The 19,772-nt window shown below is 45.4% G+C and overlaps 1 protein-coding gene across 1 annotated transcript; it reads right to left on the reverse strand.

The window, feature by feature from the left end:
- Positions 1-952: 952 nt before the first annotated feature.
- LOC138973400 (uncharacterized) lies at positions 953-16,490 on the reverse strand. Its single transcript, XM_070346114.1, has 7 exons — positions 14,536-16,490; positions 13,984-14,104; positions 9,327-9,435; positions 6,923-7,124; positions 5,345-5,433; positions 4,727-5,011; positions 953-3,136 (listed from the first exon to the last, which is right to left on the reverse strand). Exons 1-7 carry the CDS (start codon positions 15,932-15,934, stop codon positions 1,100-1,102), a joined length of 4,242 nt encoding a protein of 1,413 aa, XP_070202215.1. The 5' UTR covers positions 15,935-16,490; the 3' UTR covers positions 953-1,099.
- Positions 16,491-19,772: the final 3,282 nt, after the last annotated feature.

Here is a 19,772-nt window from a genome sequence, read left to right on the forward strand (position 1 = left end):
CAACAAAAAGCCACTCTCCAAAGAATAACTGCAGGCTGTTGAACAGTCATAGAAATAGAGAATACTACATGGCTTGCTGTGTCGTACCAGATTTACACGAGTTTTTTTTTAAATATTGAACTGCGAGCGAAAGCGAGCTGTTCACTATTTGAAAAAGCAACGAGTGTAAATCTGGTACGACACAGCAAGCCATGTAGTATTCTGTTTATCCTACATACTGTACTTACGTGTATTTTACTGAAAATGTCCCGCAGACGAGGCAGCTAAATTGAAGACGCTTGTTTTGGAACCTCGATCTCTTCTAAAGCCTCGTGCAATCTATTACGTCAAAGCAAAGAAACGTCACTCTGAAAGTGTGGCGTGACGTGTTAGTTCTAAAGATTCATCGAGGGTAATTAGCGAGCGCAATTTTTGTTTCTATAATGACGTTTGTCTCGGTGACTTTGGCATCATAAGCAGTGGAAAAACAGGTCCCTGCCAGACTTGCTTGACATGACCTCATTTACATGATATACACACGTGTGATTTGAACGATTATTATCTCACGGGTGTCTCTCTCACGTATGTAGGATAAAAACATTTAACAAACCTACCAACCCTGAATTGGGTTTGCCTTATCGCAAAAAACCACTTCATGGCCTTATTCAAGTTATTTGTATGTGTTAAAGTTGAATGCTGCGCTCAAGCCGGCGTGCAAAAGCCTGCACAGATCGGTAACAGTTGTGGTGAACACGATCACTAGGCAACAACAAAAATGTTGGTTGAGGGTAACGTGACCAAAATAAATAGGGTCGGTAGGTAGGCTTTTTTTTTTTAATCTAGTTACTTCCCTTGGTGTATGGTTCGCAAAATGTGCCAACAGGGTTTTTTTGTTTTTTTTAATCTAGTTTCTTCCCTTGGTGTATGATTTGCAATATGTGCCAACAGTTTTTTGTGGGTTTTTTAGAAATGAAAACAAGTGTTTGGGTTGGCGGGAAAAAATAAGGTCGGTCGGGTTACCCTCAACCAATTTTGTTTGTTTGTTGCCCTATCACCAGAAGGAATGTATCCGCAAAGAAAAAAAGAAAAGCTTTGAATTTAAAATAGAGATGTTAACAAATCAATCCATTTCCATAGCTTCTCCTTTCATTTCACTCTTCACCGCACCAGTCTCAGCTTTTCGGCGACCCGAGTCGTTCAACATTTTCTCTAACACTGGCAGCTTGTTGCTCACATTATCGTTCTGATCCGAGCCACCGTCCCTTGCCCCTGGCTTTACCAGGATTGTTTTGTCACTCACAGCTGTCATGTTTTCCTGGACACTTGTTACACTTCCTCCTCTGCCCGGCGATTGGTTGGTTGAAGGCGGCATTGTTAGGGAGACTGGTTTTGTTTGAAAGACGTCGCTAGGCAATTTGACAGGCTGAAACAGCGCAGGCGACTTTCCCTCTCCTTCGTGTCTGCTGTCAGAAATTCCTCTGCTGATTTCCACTATCTGTGATTTGCTGTCCAGCACAGGCTCTGACACAATCAGCCCGCTTTCCCTGATAGAAATAGTGCAGCCTTCACCGATGTTCGTCTTATCGTCTGTCAAAACTTTCCCCTCCCCCCTCAGTCCTGGACTGACCGAAGGTTTTCTCTCGCTGACTGCTAAACTGTCTGCTTGCTGCAGTGACTTGGAACTTTTTGTCTTCTGCACTTTCCCCCCGGCTGGTTTTGAGGAGTCCTGTGAGCTTGTTGCCTTGCGTTTTTTCTCCGAGTTTCTTCCGCTGGAGGCAGCTCTCTTTGTCGGAATGTTCAAGGGAACAGGGAGAGGGTCCGGTTTGAAAGACATAGAATCCGATCCAAGTGTATAACTCTCATTTGCGTCCTTTTTCTTCGACTTGAGGGAAAGATCTTTGGGCTGGTCTGAGTCGCCGTCCATGCTAAAACCGTAGCTACGACTCTGCAACTGCAAGCTTTCTCTGGACACGTGGTTGGACACGGGGGGTACTCTGCTCGCTTCCATGGGAACACCGGTACCTAAACCACCAGGCATGCCCTGTCTGGCCGATAGAAAGCTGCGTACTTGCTGATCAAAGTTAGCCGGGGCAGACTTCAAGTTCTGATTGACGGAGTTGGACGACGAACGCTGCAGGGCGAGGAGAGCGTCCGCGGTCACATGACGCACTTCCATACGCGGGCTGTCAGCGGATCCCGGATCCATCGACGAGGACCTGAGAATAAGGAGAGGGCGGGTGGGCTGGGAGTGAGCCGCGGAAGGAACGGCTGTCGACGAAGGCGATGCAAGTCCGATGCTGCTGATGGCAGGGGAGGTAACCACGCTAGTGGTGGGCATGGGAAGGGGGGTCACTCTGGTGACTCCCGGCACAGGGGCGTGTCTCGACATGTCACTGGGTGATTGGGGTGCCTGCACCGTCAGTCCAAGGGGGAGAACTCCTGGTAAGACCGGCAAATTAACCGCCCCTTGCTGGCCTGCATTCTGCTCGGCAAACGCCTTCATAAGTCCTTGCATCAAAAACGCGCGCGCATAATCTTCACTCACAGGACCACTGGATGCTGCTGCTTGACCCCCTTTCTGGGCCTCGCTGGGATTCGAATCCCGCCCCACCAACCTCTCTGCACTGAGCGGTTCCACCGAGTTGGAATCTCTCCTGACCACCGTGGCTGAAGTCCTCGCACGGCCTCTACCCACTCGCCCTCCTTGGTTCCGATCGGAAGGCCCTTTTTCACTTCTGGCGTCCATAGCAACGGGGTCGGAGGTCGCTTCAGAGCCCCTCCTGGCCAGCCCCACGACTCTGGGCACGTTGACCGACGGTGACGACCCCGGCAGACCCGAGGTCATCTTGGTGACCACTCCGGGCATCTGATGCACCGCTTTCTTGACCCCACCTAGGGCTGTGGTCCGTATCACTGAGGCAGGTTGTCCTGCTGGTCGTACAGGAGCACTTGTAACCACCTGAGCTCTCCCTGACGCCGAGCTACTCTGCAAGATGGCTGGTGCTGAGCCCACGGTCGGCAAAGCGTGACCTTGACTTTGACCTTGACCATTGGCAGAAGCGACGTGCTGCTGGATCTGTGCGGCCATTTTGGCGGTCATGGCTCGACCCATCTCCTGCAGATGTGATTCACGTGCATTTTCCTCAGAGATCATTATCTGTGGTATAAAAGATATAAAGAACCATTAGTCAGGTGCATGGGGAAAATGTTTGGATGTACGAGTAGCCCTTTCCTCCCTTTTCTCTCCCGTCCCCCCTGACTCGCTCTCCTTCCCAAGATCTCCCTCCCCCTTCATTCCCCACTTCCTTCTCTCTCTGTCCACAACTCTCTGTCATCCTCTATCTCCCTCTACACACACACACACACACACACATACACACACACACACACACACACACACAAACGTGCACGCACAAACACCCTCTATCTCCCCCTACACCACTCACACACACACACACAATTCACATGAGCACACCCCTATCACACATGAGAATAGTCAGACTTTTGGCTGAAATCAGACTTTTTTGCGTTATTGCCAGGGCGCAATTACCGGTCAGTTTTTGTGATTCCTGACACCTCCTTTTTCCCCCCATGTCTTCTGAGGCTTGGCATGTGGATCAGCCTCCAAATACTTCACAAGCTCCAGTTTGGCATCTTTATCCACCAACACCTTCTGCTCTCTCTCTCTCTCTCTCTCTCTCTCTCTCTCTCTCTCTTGATCTCTCCCTCACCCCCCCCCCCCCCCCCCCCCCCCCCTTCCCTTCCCTTTCTCTCTCCTTCTCTTCGCCTTCTTCCACCTTCCCTTAGAGTCAATTTCAATCAGCCTCCATAATTCCAGCATCCATAGTAAATGCCCCCCCCCCCCCCCCCCCCTCCACCGTATCTCTCTCTCACACACACTCCCTCACCTTCACAGGCACTGCATTTTGATCACCCCCCACCAGGTTACCACACTATGTACAAGGTTCCAGCTTGATATCCTTAACCAACACAGTCTCCTGCATGCCCCCCACTCCTTTTTCTCTCTCCACCTCTTTCCCTTTCTCCTCCACTTAATTCTCTCCCTCCACCCCCCCCCCCCGCCCGCCCCCCCCCCCGCCCCCCCCCCCCCCCCCCCCCCCCCCCCCATTCACTGTCTCTCTGGCCCACCCCCCCCCCCCCCCAACATTTACAATCAGAGATTTCAGGGGCACTGTATTTCATTTTCAATCTGTTTCCATCAATTTTTAATGGCTTGTGTTTGGTATTCTTTTTTTCCATGGTAATACGTTTTATCCTACATGCATGAGGGAGACCACCCATGTGATAAATAAGCCACCTCTTCACACGTGTGAATATCATGTAAATGGCGTTGGGTCAAACAACAGACTGGCAGGCCATGTGATAAATTTAGCCACCTCTTCACATGTGTGAATATCATGTAAATGGCGTTGGGTGAAACAACAGACTGGCAGGCCATGTGATAAACTTAGCCACCTCTTCACACGTGTGTATATCATGTAAACATTGAGTCAACCCAGTCTGGCAGGGACCTCATTTTCCTCTACTCATGATGACAAAGTCACCGAGACAAACTTCAAAGCATTTTGCATTTGCTGTTTCTCTCTCTCTACCCACAATCCCTCTCACTGTCTCCCTCATTCTCACTGTCTGTATTCTGTTAATATATTCTGTATTCTGTCTGACAGGTTCTCGCCTCACTTTTTCTCTTCCCTTCCTATCTCTCCCCTCCCTTTATTTTTCTCACCTTCAGAGGCACAGCGCGTTGATCAGCCTCTACCAACTTCACACCAGGCTCCATCTTGGCTTCCTTATCCACCACCATTTTCTCCTCCTCCCCTGTCTCGTCCAGTGCTCGGGCCAACAAGCGCGCCACAGTTGTGTGGCTGCGACCTTGAGCGGCCATGGCCGGTACCACGCCGGCGTAGTTTGCAATTTCTGGGTCAGCTCCCCTGTTCAGCAGCAACTCTACAGCAGCTTTCTGATTAGTCTCCGCAGCATGAAAGAGAGCCGTGCGACCGCTCTTTCCGTCCTGGTGACAGGTGATGAGAAAATGCAAAAAAGAGAAGAAATGCTGTATTCCAATTCCCAAATTGTATTAAGTTCATGAAAACATCACACACGCACACACACATTATGTAACATACACGCATGAGTGTGTGTGTACACTCACACAGGTGCGCTTGCACACACACACATGTATGCACACACACACACACTATAACATACATACATACACCAAACATGCATATCCATACACACACACACATACACACTGTAACCTTTACACAAAGAAACACACACACTTACACACAGAAATACACCCTCTCCCCCCCAAAAAAAAAACACACACACTGAAACACACCATAATGTTGATGTCAGCACCCTGCTCCAGAAGTCGTGTGGCGACCTCCAGGTCATTGTTGATCACAGCAGAATGCAAGGGAGCTAATCCTGTTCAACAGCAAGAACGAAAATGAATGCTGTGAATACTCACATCATTTTATTCAGGTTTGTTAACTCTTTCCGCACTGCGCCCGACAGTTTGTCTGGCGCTCCTTAGCAGCTTTCAACACCTGTGCCCGACAAACTGTCGGGCGGTGACACGCATCTTCTCTGACCTTGTTTCTGATCTAAAAAATAAAAGACAGGTCACGAGCAAGGGAGGTAAATCTGTTCCCACTTCCTTCTTCTTTGTTTGGTGCAATTTGGCGAACGAAAATTGTCCGATTGAGTGTTTTTTGAGCATTTTTCCTGCGAAATATGAGCAACCAACGCCGCTACTCATTGAGGCAGGTTCTTGACGAGATTTTTCTCGACGATGACAGTGATTATGGTGCCGAATGCGACGTTTCTTCGTCTCAATCGAGTGAAACAAGTGTTGATTTGAGTGGACAAGACCTGTGCGTGGGCTTCGATGCAAATGTGAGACAGAACATCCTGTGACTTGTTGGAACAACTGTGACAGAGTGGTGTGTTTACATACTTTTTGGTGTTGTGTTTGTGACTTGGAAGAAGGATTTCTTTGAACTTTACACACTTCAGAAGGTACTGACTGCTACTCAACAGGTAAGAACATGCACTTATCATACAACACACAAAATTGTATGTGTCTACAACTATTAGTTGCAGAGTTAGAAGCGCTTTAGTGAAGTACCCATCAGATTTGCATTACAGTGCCAAAACCCTCCAGGCTGGAGAGGCTGCTGAGCCTGCACTGCAGTCAGGGCTGATAGGGTTAAATCCAAAAATGTGTTTATGAGCCAGAGTTATGTGTCTGAAAATTGTAATGATCAATCCACTGATTAATACAATAAAACATCCATCCATCCGTCCATCAATCTCCCGTCCCCCTTCTCTCTGTGTCCACAACTCTCTCTCTCAGCATCTATTTCCCGTCTCCACAACATCCCTATCTCTCAAATTTGTCGACAATGGATTGGTCATGACTGCCTCGCCAGCATTTTGCAAGCGAGTTTTGTCGACAATTTTGGGATAAGTTCATTATCTGGATCAAAAGTGTTTGTCTGTCGGTCTACTGAAAATACCACTGGGTCGACAAAATGTGAATGAAACATTTTGTTTTGTCATAAATTAAACGTTCCGATAACCTATCTTTCTTGTTTTTTGTTACACGTTTAAACAGTCTTCCTATTTCAGTCATTTTTCACTGAATACCGGCACAAAACACACAGATTCAGACAGACACCTGCACGGACAAACTGACAGCTCTATAACATACAAACTGCGGGTGGTTGCTCTGTAGTCAGTCAGCAACGATTTTTTAAGGACGTCTGAAGGACCTTATCAATTGTTCAAGAACTTTCAATGACTTGAAATTGACCCCTCCAAATCCAAGCACTTTCAAGGATTTCAAGCACCTGAATCCTGATCCCATTCAGAAAGGCCAGCAAGCAGAATGGCTTCAAAAATCTAAACCGACCTTCAAAGTTGCGATTGTTGATGTCGCAGGTGAACTTGCTCCACTGCAGCAGAGCCTCCAGGCAGTCAATGTCACGACCTTGAACGGACATGTGCGTGCTGGTCAGCCCGACGCTGTCCACTAGGTTGGGGTCAGCTCCTGCCTCAAGCAACATCTGGATGGACGGCAGCGACATCAGCTTGACCGCTAGGTGAAGGGGGGTCTGCAACATAAATGGCTTTTAGTAAAGTGGCTTTGTGGCACAGAGGTCGTTGTGTATGACTCTTTAACATATTTGTCTTACATCTTAACAGCGAGAGTTCTACAGTCGAGATCGCTTTACACGAAATGAAAGGGATAACGAAAATGATCAAACTATTTTGAAATCGGTTTACTTGCAGCGATGTTCGCGAAACTCGTTTGAACTGCTGACGCGATTCGGTTTCAGCTTTCGGTTTGAACGGAAGTACTCTTTTGTGTAAGAATACAGCCCGCGTCTTCTTCTTGTTAACTTCGCAGGAGTCTGACTTTCGGGTCGCTTCATTTCTCTGACAGCGAATAAAAGGCTCTATTTCCAAAGGAAGCCGCTTTATTTCGTGTTTTGACGGGCCAATGAAGTGATGAAATGATTAAAGCATAGAAGATACCCGTTTTAAGTATATACGCTTCAACAGAGTTGATCGGTGCTGACCAACCGAACAAACGCGCGTAAGCCGTTGAGTGTTTTCGGAAGTGGCTTCAGAATCTTGATACACCGTGACATTTGTGTGCCATCTGCTCCAATTTCCAAAGTGAGAGATTGTGGAATTATCGGGAAGAATATGCACGCGCAAGAAGCAAACACCACAAGAGAGCTGTACCGACTTCGTGATAAAGTCTAAGTTTACATCGACCATTTCATTCTTTCTTTCAATGGGCCCTGCAAACACGTGAACACTTCTCGCTTAGGAAGCAACAAGTTGAAAAAAACAGCTGTTTGGTGGTGCAAGAGACCGAGAATCGGCTTCGTGTAAACGTTTTTTGCGTGAGTCTCAGATCGTTTTATTTCACGTAATGATGGGTTTTTTAGTAGGGTTTATGAAGGGAATGATTGGGACTGACAACACGTTTCGCGTAATGGGTTTTTTCGGCTTATCGTTTTTCGTGTTAAATGATCTCGACTGTATATGCAGAGAGGTGTTTAGTTGAGAACAATGCTATTACTTAGTACAAGAATTTAAATATAATGCTACTGTTGTACTGTTTCGCTTCTCTTTATATGACATGCACCACCACTGCAATTTCTCCATGTGAGATAATAACGTTATTTTGATTTGATTTGATTTGATTTGATTGTCCTCAAAGAGCTTTCTTTCTTTATTTATTTGGTGTTTAACGTCGTTTTCAACCACGAAGGTTATATTGCGACGGGGAAAGGGGGGGAAATGGGATAGAGCCACTTGTCAATTGTTTCTTGTTCACAAAAGCACGAATCAAAAATTTGCTCCAGGGGCTTGCAACGTAGTACAATATATGACCTTACTGGGAGAATGCAAGTTTCCAGTACAAAGGACTTAACCTTTCTTACATACTGCTTGACTAAAATCTTTACAAAAATTGACTATATTCTATACAAGAAACACTTAACAAGGGTAAAAGGAGAAACAGAATCCGTTAGTCGCCTCTTACGACATGCTGGGGAGCATCGGGTAAATTCTTCCCCCTAACCCGTGGGGGTCTCAAAGAGCTAAGGGCAGTAAGACATAGATGATAGAGTGGTTCTTTAAGCCAAAAATGTAGTGCCCAGGGCTGAAGTGCACGAAGTGATAGTGGGTACCACCCAACTGGGTTCGAACTCACTGCGGATTTTGATTGGTTGAAATCACAAACACTTTAATTTCAACTAATCCGACGCCGCGGCTGCATACAACTGGACCTAGTTTGTCTTCGTGGGTGGGTGGGAACCAATCGTTGGAACAAACTGGCTGAAATTGAGATTTGTTTAGATTTCATCCATTGTAATCTTGAGCTTGGTTCAACTTATCATGCACATAGCTCCAGGGCACCAGCCCTAGAAGGTGAACTGAGCTTGTTATAAATATTAGGAAATGTTTGTTTTTGTGTGCTTGCATAGGCAAATATGGGAACAGGGATCTAGTATGAAGAATGAAGAAGTCTGAAAGTGAAAGTGACTGATGATTCCAAAATAATACAGAAACTCTGCACACAAATCACAAAAACTAACCTGAAATTGTACTGTTGCGCTCAGTCACACAAAAAAGTCTCATATCAGCCAAAAGTCTGAAGTCAAACATATGTGTGTGTAGTTGCCTGTGTAGGTATGTGTGCATGTGCGCGAGCGTGAGCGTATCAGCATGCATACTAAAGAAGCAGGAACAATTAACCCAAACCAAACAAGTTCAACAAACGACAGAAAAATACACACCTGATGCTGTTTGTTGTAGCGGTCCACTTTCTGTCCGGCCAGCGCCATGAGCTGTATCAACTTCTTCACCATTGCTTCGTTTTCATGGACCACCGCAATGTGAAGAGGGCTGAAAGGACAAGGGTGATAATAAACAGAACTTATAACTCAATAGTACTTCTACGAATTCATTGTGAATCAAACATCGAAGAAAATCAGTTCTTTAATTTGAAATGAGGGTAAATTTACACTTACATTACAAAGTTACAGACATAATGAGCAAAACATCTGAAAAACTAGGGTCTTCTTCTTCTTCTTCAGCGTTCCAGAATTGTCTGGTGACGTGTGAGCTCGTTTGCCCATTTGGGTTCCCCACACTATACTCTGAGAGCATAGTCAGCTTCACTCCGCTTTCGTTAAGTAGGCATGCTGGGTATTTTCGTGTTTCCATAACCCAACGAACTCTGACATGGATTACAGGATCTTTTCCGTGCGCACTTGGTCTTGTGCTTGCGTGTACACACGAAGGGGTTAAGTCACTAGCAGGTCTGCACATAAGTTGACCTGGGAGATCGGAAAAATCTCCACTCTTAACCCACCAGGCGGCAGCGACCGGGATTCGAACTCACGACCTCCCGATTAGGAGGCCGACGTCTTACCACTAAGCCACTGCGCCCGTCAAACTAGGGTCTAAAAAGAGAGGAGGTCTTTATATGAGTGTAAATTTTTCTTCTTCTTCTTCTGCGTTCCTAGGCTAAAACTCCCACGTACACTACGTGTTTTTTGCACGAGTGGAATTTTACGTGTATGACCGTTTTTACCCCGCCATTTAGGCAGCCATACGCCGCTTTCGGAGGAAGCATGCTGGGTATTTTCGTGTTTCTATAACCCACCGAACTCTGACATGGATTACAGGATCTTTTTCGTGCGCACTTGGTCTTGTGCTTGCGTGTACACACGGGGGGTGTTCGGACACCGAGGAGAGTCTGCACACAAAGTTGACTCTGAGAAATAAATCTCTCGCCGAACGTGGGGACGAACTCACGCTGACAGCGGCCAACTGGATACAAATCCAGCGCGCTACCGACTGAGCTATATCCCCACCCGAGTGTAAACCTACAGACATTATGAGCAAAACATCTGAAAAACTAGGGTCTCAAACGAGAGGAGACCTTGAAAGGGGATGTTTACTGTATAAACATGTTTATATATGTTTACATGTATATTTGTTTTTCTCTCCCCTTTCATTCATTTCCGTTCCTGGAGTTCCTTCCCTTTTTTGCGTGTTTCCCCTCCATTTTCTTTCAAACCTTGTTCGTTCCGTGTTGCGTCTGCTTTTTGTTGTCTTTTGTGTTCTTGTTTTTCCTGATGAAGCTTCCATAAGCGAAAATTCGTACCGTCTTGTCTCGTTCTTGTATTGGTGAGTACAGTATTCCTTTGTTTTTTAACTTTGTTCATCTTACCACAGTCACTTCGTTGTTTAGATTTTGTATAAAGAACGGTTCTGAACCTATGCCTATTCCTTCACAAGCAGAAGCAGACTTAGCCACGGTTGGTATGAAAACACACACACACAAAATTAGACAGTCGGCCCTTCGCTGATTTTTTTATACTTTGGCCGAAACTTTCATGTCCCTATCGGTCAAATGTCCGAAGAGTATTCGCCTAAATTGGCCAAAGTTTGTCCATTTTTTTTGTATTGGTCAGGCTTTGATTGTTAAAACTGCTGCCGATGTACGTAGTCAACTGACTGACGTTTATTTCCTTTGCGAATACCAAAAACGAAACGTCAATGTTTTGAACGGAAGCCATTGCCATAAAAATATAGATGCCAGAGTGGCAGCGTTTGCGTTTGCCGGTTCGCGATAGTTTATCAGTCAGTCAGTGCTTTCGATTTGGATTTGAACATCATGTCGCTACCCTTCACCAAGGTAAGTGATTACGGACAAAATGACAGGAACACCGCGAATGTGGACAGTGTCAGTGTGAGTGGTAGTAGTGTTGTCGAGTCGATCGAAGCAGACGACATAGCAGACGATAGTCACCGCGAATCAAAATCTGCTGAGCCAGAGAATGAAAAACGTCCTCCAAATCGTGGTTTCCAAGCAAAATGGCTCACCCTACACAGTTTTTTTATTGGTGTTTTACCAGCCATGTTTCCCAAGGCTTGTCAAGATTAGCACAAGATCCCGTCGCAATATAACCTTCATGGTTGAAAACGACGTTAAACACCAAAGAAAGAAAGAATTAGCACAAGATTGGAAGAGTTTTACTTTCAAGAAATTAGAGTTAAAGGTTTGAAAAAGTTTCAGAGAACTGGTGTCTGATGTAGTTAAGCAACATATAATCCAGGGGCGGATTAGGGCGGGGGGGGGGGGGGGGGGGGGTGTTATAGGGGTTCCCCATGTTGTACCCCCTCCCTCCCTCTGGCTTAACTCCTCCGCCTTTGTAATCTGTGTACCTAAGACAATGATTGTATGTATTGGTGTTCCCCTCTTGAGTCTTGTGCTTCAATGTTGCAGTGACTTTGGATGAGCCAAAATAATAGCCGAACATTTTCCAAGATGTCCTAAAGCTTTCTGACAGTTTCGGCCAAATCATGTCCCAACATGAAAATGTCTAGCAACACCCCTGTGAAACCTGAAAATATTTAAAAGCAGGAAATATTGGCTTAGGATTCTGATGTCCCAAATATGTTGAAATCTGTCCTGCTACAGTGGAACCTCCCTTTTAAATCAAGACCCCCGATTTAAGACTTGTCCCATTTCGAGGCCTTGCTGAGAGAAAATGTAAGTTTTACGCCCTCACGGCAAAGCCATTAGGGGCATGTTACATGGGAAAACCCGGCTTCGTATGAAAATAAAAAATACAAATGCGGGGGGGGGGGGGGGGATGTATACAGCTGGCTACCGGCTGCTAGAGGAGACCTGAAATGGGCTAGGGACCGGGTTGGGTCGTCTTGGGTCAGTGCTGAAATGGTTACTTTATTGGCTGTTGGCCGAACGGACACCCGGGCTTCATATTTTTGCATGCATGTATTCGTGTTTCCAAGGCCTGAGGCTTTCGCTGTGACCCTGGGATCTTTATCGTGCGCATGCGTGCACATGGGGGTGTTCGGACACCGAGGAGAGTCTGCACAAAGTTGACTCTGGGACACACATCCCGCGCCGAACTTGGGGGTTGAACCCACGCTGATAGTAACAACCGGTTTTAAAGCCAGCGCCTCTACCGACTGGGCAAACCCCCCCCCCCCCCCCCAATTTGTTGAGGTCAAGAAGTTCCATGGAGGGCGGGGGGTATGGAGTAACACATAGTGTTTTGCTCAGAACATTCCCACCCAAGCAGAGCCGCGTTAGGCCTTGCTGTTTTAAGATTTTCTATTACAAACAAAAAAAACAAAACAAAAACAAACAACAACAAAAAAAAACAAAAAAAAACACGTCACGTTGATAGTCGTCGTCGGCTTCTGTGGCGCACCCGCCAACCACCAACCCAGGCGGGTTATCCAGATCCAGATCCAGATTTATACCATAGATATATATATATGTAAATTAAACTCCATTTTAAGACTCCCCCCTCCAATTTTCTGAACTTTTTTGAGGTCTTAAAAGGGGGTTCCACTGTGTATTTCTCCTTGGAGCTTTTGACAATTCAGGAAATCACTGTTCCAATCAGGAATTCCTTGTTTCCTAACGGGAAGCTTTATCTTTGTAAAATTCTCCTTTCAACTCACTTAATCAGCCACAATATAGTCATGAGTCATTTACATTTTTTACAACATTAATTACTTGTAGGACGGGCGCATAGCCTCGTGGTTAGGTCTGGGTGGCCGAGTGGTAACGCACTTGCGCTCGGAAGCGAGAGGTTGCGTGTTCAGGCCTGGGTCAGGCCGCAATTTTCTCCCCCCTTTCCTAACCTAGGTGGTGGGTTCAAGTGCTAGTCTTTCGGATGAGACGAAAAACCGAGGTCCCTTCGTGTACACTACATTGGGGTGTGCACGTTAAAGATCCCACGATTGACATAAGGGTCTTTCCTGGCAAAATTGTATAGGCATAGATAAAAATGTCCACCAAATACCCGTGTGACTTGGAATAAAGTGTAAAAAAATTCCATCTCACACGGCATTAAGTCTCAGGGCTTGGAAACATGAATACACGCATGCGGAAAAAAAAAAAAAATGGGTAGCGCCGTATACTGTATGGCAGCTCGCTTTCCCCAGGGAGAAAGCAGCCCGAATTTCTGTGAGGTTACCCTCATGGACTATATAAATCTTATCCTTATCCCCTTCTGTGTGGAAGGTTCGGGGTTCAAATCCTGGCTGCATCTGGTGGGTTAAGGCAGAGATTTTTCCCATCTCCCAGGTCAACCTATTTCTGCAGACCTGTTAGTGTTAGTGCCTTCTCATTGATCACACTTGTGTATTTTTCAGGTGTTGTACACACTTATTTGTACCACCGACACAAAATAGGTCTTGTGGCTGATTTATATTGAGCTGATGTGAGATAAACTTAAAGCTTTTCATTAGTAAACAAGGAATTCCTGATTGGAACAGTAATTTCCTCATAGATTTCCTGAATTTTCAAAAGCTCAAAGGAGAAAATTATGGCATGCCAAGTGAAGCAAAATCCCCCAAAATCTGCGCAACCTCTGCTATATATATGTGTAAATAGATTCTTACACGTCGCCATCTTCATCAGGCGTGATGGCAGTGTTGATTTCCGAAACAAGCTGCATGAACATTGCCGGCGGCAACACCTGCGACAGTAGGCTGACTGGCGGCACTGGTGAAGGAGAGGAAACTGTAACAGATACAAAATAAGTTCAATTTCATGGGACACTAGCTATAACCTAAAATGAGCCTTAAAAACTACAATGCCTCCTTGCAAACTGAGCCTGAATGGCTTTGGGGGGCATTTTAGTTTTGTTTTAGTATCATTATTTAACAAACATATTTCTTTTGACAGATGAAAAATAGAATAAAAACACACACTCACACATTTGCAGTATATTATTATTACATGTATGATGTACATTTAGTTTCAGTAGGGTATGCCAATTCACACACACACACACACACAAACTGAGCCTACCTTCTGGGGGCGATTGCCAATGCAACAAGTGAACTACACCAGGTGCAATGGCCAATATCACCCACACACACTGTCACATATAAACACACACATTCACACAATAATCTGCGCACACACCCACACCAACAAACTAAATCTACCTTCTGGGGGTGATGCCGGATCACCCAGAGCAGCCGCACTGGTAGAGGCCACAGCAAGTACAGGTGCACCAGAGGCTGCGGGGCTGCTGACTGATGGTGAAGGCGGGACAGGACTCATGGGACTGGGCTGAGGAGCTGACGATGATGATGAGGAATCGATGATCCTCCTTTTCTTTAACGGCAGAGATTTCTCATCACTGTCTCTGCCGTGCGGACTCAGCTGAGACCCAGGACTCACATCCTGATGCTGAGTCACCGTGGTTACGCTCAAACCGCCGTTTGTGTTCAGCTGCAGAGACGCTATAGCGCTGGGCAGGCTGGGAAGGTTGGGAATGCTGGGTAAATTCGGGAGGCCGGTGCTACCCAGAGAAAAGCTAGGCAAGCTGTTGAGGCTAGCTAGGTTGGTCATGCTTGCTAGGTTGTCACTAGCTGGTGTTCTTGAAAACGACGGTTTTTGCTCTGAGGTTGGTGTGAACTTTTGCGAGACTGATCCTGATGAAATCGTTGCTGCTGATGACGAGGGTGATGATGATGAAAACGATGATTGTGAGACAGGCGATGAAAAGGTCGATGACGAAGGCACAACAACCCTGCTCCCTCCAAGGACAAGGTGTGGAATGGATGATGTCGTTGACGGGACGAAAGTTGCGCTTGCATGATGTCTGTCCACCGCACTGAAACTAACACTTGCATTGGACGCATGATGTCTGTCCGCTGCACCGAAACTAACACTTGCATTAGGCGTGTGTAATAAACTGCTGTTCCTGAGTCCGGGTAAACATAGAGTGGTGGGAACCGTTTCGCCTACACCTTGCAAAACTGACTCGGGTATTTTGTTAGAGGCAGACATACTGGCACCTTGCATGGCAGCAGTAGTGGGTAATCCAGTTCCTTGTTTACTACCCCTCCCTCTCCCCCTCCCCCCACGCATGCCTCGGGAATTGGAGGTTCGGGGTGTCGTGGCTTGCTGCGCCACACCAGACAGCAAGGTGTCAGACCCTGCCGCCGAATTGACGGGCGACATGTTCGTGTTCCTATCATCCTGCGCTGCTTTCTCTCTCCCTCGCCCCCTCGTTGACCTACTTTTGCTTTGGCGACCCGTTCCGTGTTCGTCTTTTTCTTTTGCTGCTCGGCCCTTTCCGCGAGGTTTGGCGGCTTTCTGGCTTAGCGGAGCGACTGCGGACGCTGAATTTACCTCAGACGAAGCACTGGAACTCATAAACGCTGCAGGCAAACCGAGCGACGATAGCGCTTCGGCAGCCGCCAGTCGGTCCTCCAGTTCTTTTGGGTCCATGATGGTTGTGCTTGTGGTTGCGTGTCGCGGGGTCAAACTCGTTGGTCCATAATGTACGTCGCTGCAATGGCGCTTACCTGCATTTTCCCTCGCCGTGACCGTCATGCTGGTCAGCTGCAGGTTTCAAGGTCGCTGGTGCCGACCCACATTTCGCCTCCCCTGCAGCCAACATGAAGAATTTTAACGGAAAAACCGGATTCTGTGAATGTCAGGAAAGCACCGACTGCCAGGGAAAGTCCCACTTGTCACGTGGGCCTGTGTGGCCCAATCGTGGCACTCGTCTTGAGGCTCCATTGGGGATTTCCCACGCATGATCATGTTCGTGGATGCTATATTTAGCAACTCAGTTGGTGTCGAAATCCCAACTGTTGTGTACAATATGGCGGATACGACACAAACCCGTTGGCGAAAAGTAGGGACGGCGAATAATTTCCTGGCTTTAATGATGAGTTCAGGTACACTCAAAAGCTTTGGCAGAATTCCGATTCAGACTATAGTGGACGGTAGCTCAACGGTTTCGGACATTTTCGGTATCAATGCCCCCGTTGAAGAGAAATATCACACACGCCCCGGTAGATGCACTTGAACCAGATTGCGTTCCGTTCCATTAAAATGTTTGTATGAGAAAACTAGATGATCTGAAAAATAAATACGATTTATAGCACTGATTTAAAATACCGTGTTCTCATTTTGCATATATAATTATATTACAGTTTGTGATTGAATATTTTGCAAAATTTTAGTTTTTAATGTTAATGTTTCAAATCTTTTTGTTGCTGAAACTGAACATTGCCAATCTCATTGAGAGTTTTGCATACTATTAGTTAGATATTTATATACCTATTGATCTATCTACTTACATTTCCGTTGTTTGTCTGACTTTTTATTTCTTCTTCTTCTTCTGCGTTCTTAGGCTGAAACTCCCACGTACACTCCTGTTTTTGCACGAGTGGAATTTTACGTGTATGACCGTTTTTTACCCCACCGTTTAGGCAGCCATACGCTGATTTTGGAGGAAGCATGCTGGGTATTTTCGTGTTTCTATAACCCACCGAACTCTGACATGGATTACAGGATCTTTTCCGTGCACACTTGGTCTTGTGCTTGCGTGTACACACGAAGGGGGATAATACCCGTGTGACCTGGAATAATAGGCCGTAAAAGGTGGATGCAGCGCCTATAGGCTGTTGATCTACTGGCCGATGTGAATGCGTGATATATTGTGTAAAATATTCCATCTCACACTGCATTAATAGGTAACATGCGCCTTGAGTCGCCTTGTGTGGTGAGATACGTGCACGATATAAATCCTCGTAAATAAAATAAAAATAAATAAATATAAAATAAATAAATAAGCCACTAGCAGGTCTGCACATAAGTTGACCTGGGAGATTGGAAAAATCTCCACACTTAACCCACCAGGCCGCGGCCGGGATTCGAACCCTCGACCTTCCGATTAAGAGGCCGACGTCTTAACCCACTGACTTTTTATTATTGATATTCTTGTTAAATTCTGCAATGCAAAATCTCATTAATTGAGATATTTTAGTGAATAAGAATTGTTCAAACTTTTGGATTTATATGCATCTATTCAGTTTGTTGGTGCACTGTCTGGCCATCTTTTGCGAGATGTGTGTATTTAGGTTTTTTCTCATTAGTTATGGCTATATTTGCATGATTTGAGATGATTTGCAAGAAACACTGAAGTGTGTGTTTATGTGTGTAACGTGTGTGTGTGTGTGTGTGTGTGTGTAATGTGTGTGTGTGTGTGTGTGTAATGTGTGTATGTGTGTGTAATGTGTGTGTGTGTGTGTGTGTGTGTGTTAGCATGTCAGTTTGCACGAAGATGTACACGTTATAACAGACGTGCACTAGCACTGTAATGTTTACACACTAAAACATTTTTAATAAACGTCGCCCAATGCTTCGCAGAGTACAAGTACAGTACATACATAGCTGAGCACTGCCAACGTCCTTGCGGTCGACATATGACGTGACGGAGTTAGCTAAAAATAGAAACAACTTTGCGGTTGCTGTGCGCGGTGTGTTGGGCTGTGAACAGCAGGCGCCAGAAATAATTTGTAAAGCAGTCGCCGTTACGCTTTGACTTGCCCCTGCGACAAATCCAACCGACACAGCTCTTATTGATTGATAGCAAGCGACTATGTTCCGCTATTTTCAAAGAAGCAGAGACTGCAGAGTAAAAAGACTGTTCTGTGTAATCGGCGCACTACCGTGTAATCTACAGTTTCTGATAGAAGGACCGAGAAGAACGTTTGACCTCTTCCTGCAAGGACAGGGACAAAAGCAAGCTTTCTTTTTCAGCGACCTGTCCGCGTCTGCTAGTAGTGCACTCTGATGATAAGCTATAGTTATTACTTCTACCAATAAGCAGAGTCACAGTGACTGCCTGTTTATAATGATGATCATTATCTGTCCGCTTTCAGTAATACCAGGAGGATTTGAGAAGCAGAAGCGGATCTCGAGAAGAATACGAAGAATTGAGACACTGTATGACGCACATTACTGAAATAGAAAGTAAGCTGTTGGCTACTCGTGTACTCTTCACAATCCTTGTCAGTACAGCTAGAAAGGTTGTACGTACAGTGGAACCTTCCTGTTAAGACACCCCCCCCCCCCCTTTTTCTCTTTTTTTGTTTTGAGACTTCAATCCTCCCTTTTAAGACCTTGTTTTCTCTTTACATTTAGTCAAGTTTTGACTAAATGTTTTAACATAGAGGGGGAATCGAGACGAGGGTCGTGGTGTGTGTGTCTGTGCGTGTGTGTGCATGTGTAGAGCGATTCAGACCAAACTACTGGACCGATCTTTATGAAATTTTACATGAGAGTTCCTGGGTATAATATCCCCAGATGTTTATTATCTTTATTGTAATACATGACTTTCATGACGTAATATCCGGCTTTATGTGAAAGTTGAGGCCGCACTGTCACGCCCTCATTTTTCAATCAAATTGATTGAAAGTTTGGCCAAGCAATCTTCGACGAAGGCCGGACTTCGGTATTGCATTTCAGCTTGGTGGCTTAAAAATTAATTAATGACTTTGGTCATTAAAAATCTGAAAATTGTAAAAAAAAAAATTTTATAAAACGATCCAAATTTACGTTCATTTTATTCTTCATCATTTTCTGATTCCAAAAACATATAAATATGTTATATTTGGATTAAAAACAAGCTCTGAAAATAAAAAATATAAAAATTATGATCAAAATTAAATTTTCGAAATCAATTTAAAAACACTTTCATCTTATTCCTTGTCGGTTCCTGATTCCAAAAACATATATATATGATATGTTTGGATTAAAAACACGCTCAGAAAGTTAAAACGAAGAGAGGTACAGAAAAGCGTGCTATGCAGCACAGCGAAACCACTACCGCGCTGAACAGGCTTGTCAGTTTCACTCCGTTATGCACAAGCGGCGGACTACGGTCATCTGTTGTGAAAAAATGCAGTGCGTTCAGTTTCATTCTGTGAGTTCCACAGCTTGACTAAATGTAGTAATTTCGCTTCACGCGACTTGTTTACATTTAGTCAAGTTTTGACTAGATGTTCTAACATAGAGGGGAATCGAGACGAGGGTCGTGGTGTATGTGTGCGTGTGTGTGTGTGTCTGTCTGTCTGTCTGTGCGTGTGTGTGTGTAGAACGATTCAGACTAAACTACTGGACCGATCTTTATGAAATTTGACATGAGAGTTCCTGGGAATGATATCCCCGGACGTTTATTTCATTTTTTCGATAGATACCTTTGATGACGTCATATCCGGCGTTTTGTAAAAGTTGAGGCGGCACTGTCACACCCTCATTTTTCCATCAAATTGATTGAAATTTTGGCAAAGCAACCTTCGACGAAGGCCGGACTTTGGTATTGCATTTCAGCTTGGTGGCTTAAAAACTAATGAATGAGTTTGGTCATTAAAAGTCG

This window comes from Littorina saxatilis, linkage group LG8 (genome assembly GCF_037325665.1).
Source record: "Littorina saxatilis isolate snail1 linkage group LG8, US_GU_Lsax_2.0, whole genome shotgun sequence".
NCBI lineage: Eukaryota > Metazoa > Mollusca > Gastropoda > Littorinimorpha > Littorinidae > Littorina > Littorina saxatilis.

What these genes read in the sequence shown, in the direction of transcription:
- LOC138973400 (XM_070346114.1), bottom strand. Translation starts at nt 15,934, where the DNA reads ATGACGGTCACGGCGAGGGAAAATGCAGGTAAGCGCCATTGCAGCGAC. An exon ending in TCCGGCATCACCCCCAGAAG is followed by an intron (nt 14,105 to 14,535) that starts GTAGATTTAGTT and finishes TATCTGTTACAG; the next exon opens with TTTCCTCTCCTTCACCAGTG. An exon ending in CAACAATCGCAACTTTGAAG is followed by an intron (nt 5,434 to 6,922) that starts GTCGGTTTAGAT and finishes GCTGTTGAACAG; the next exon opens with GATTAGCTCCCTTGCATTCT.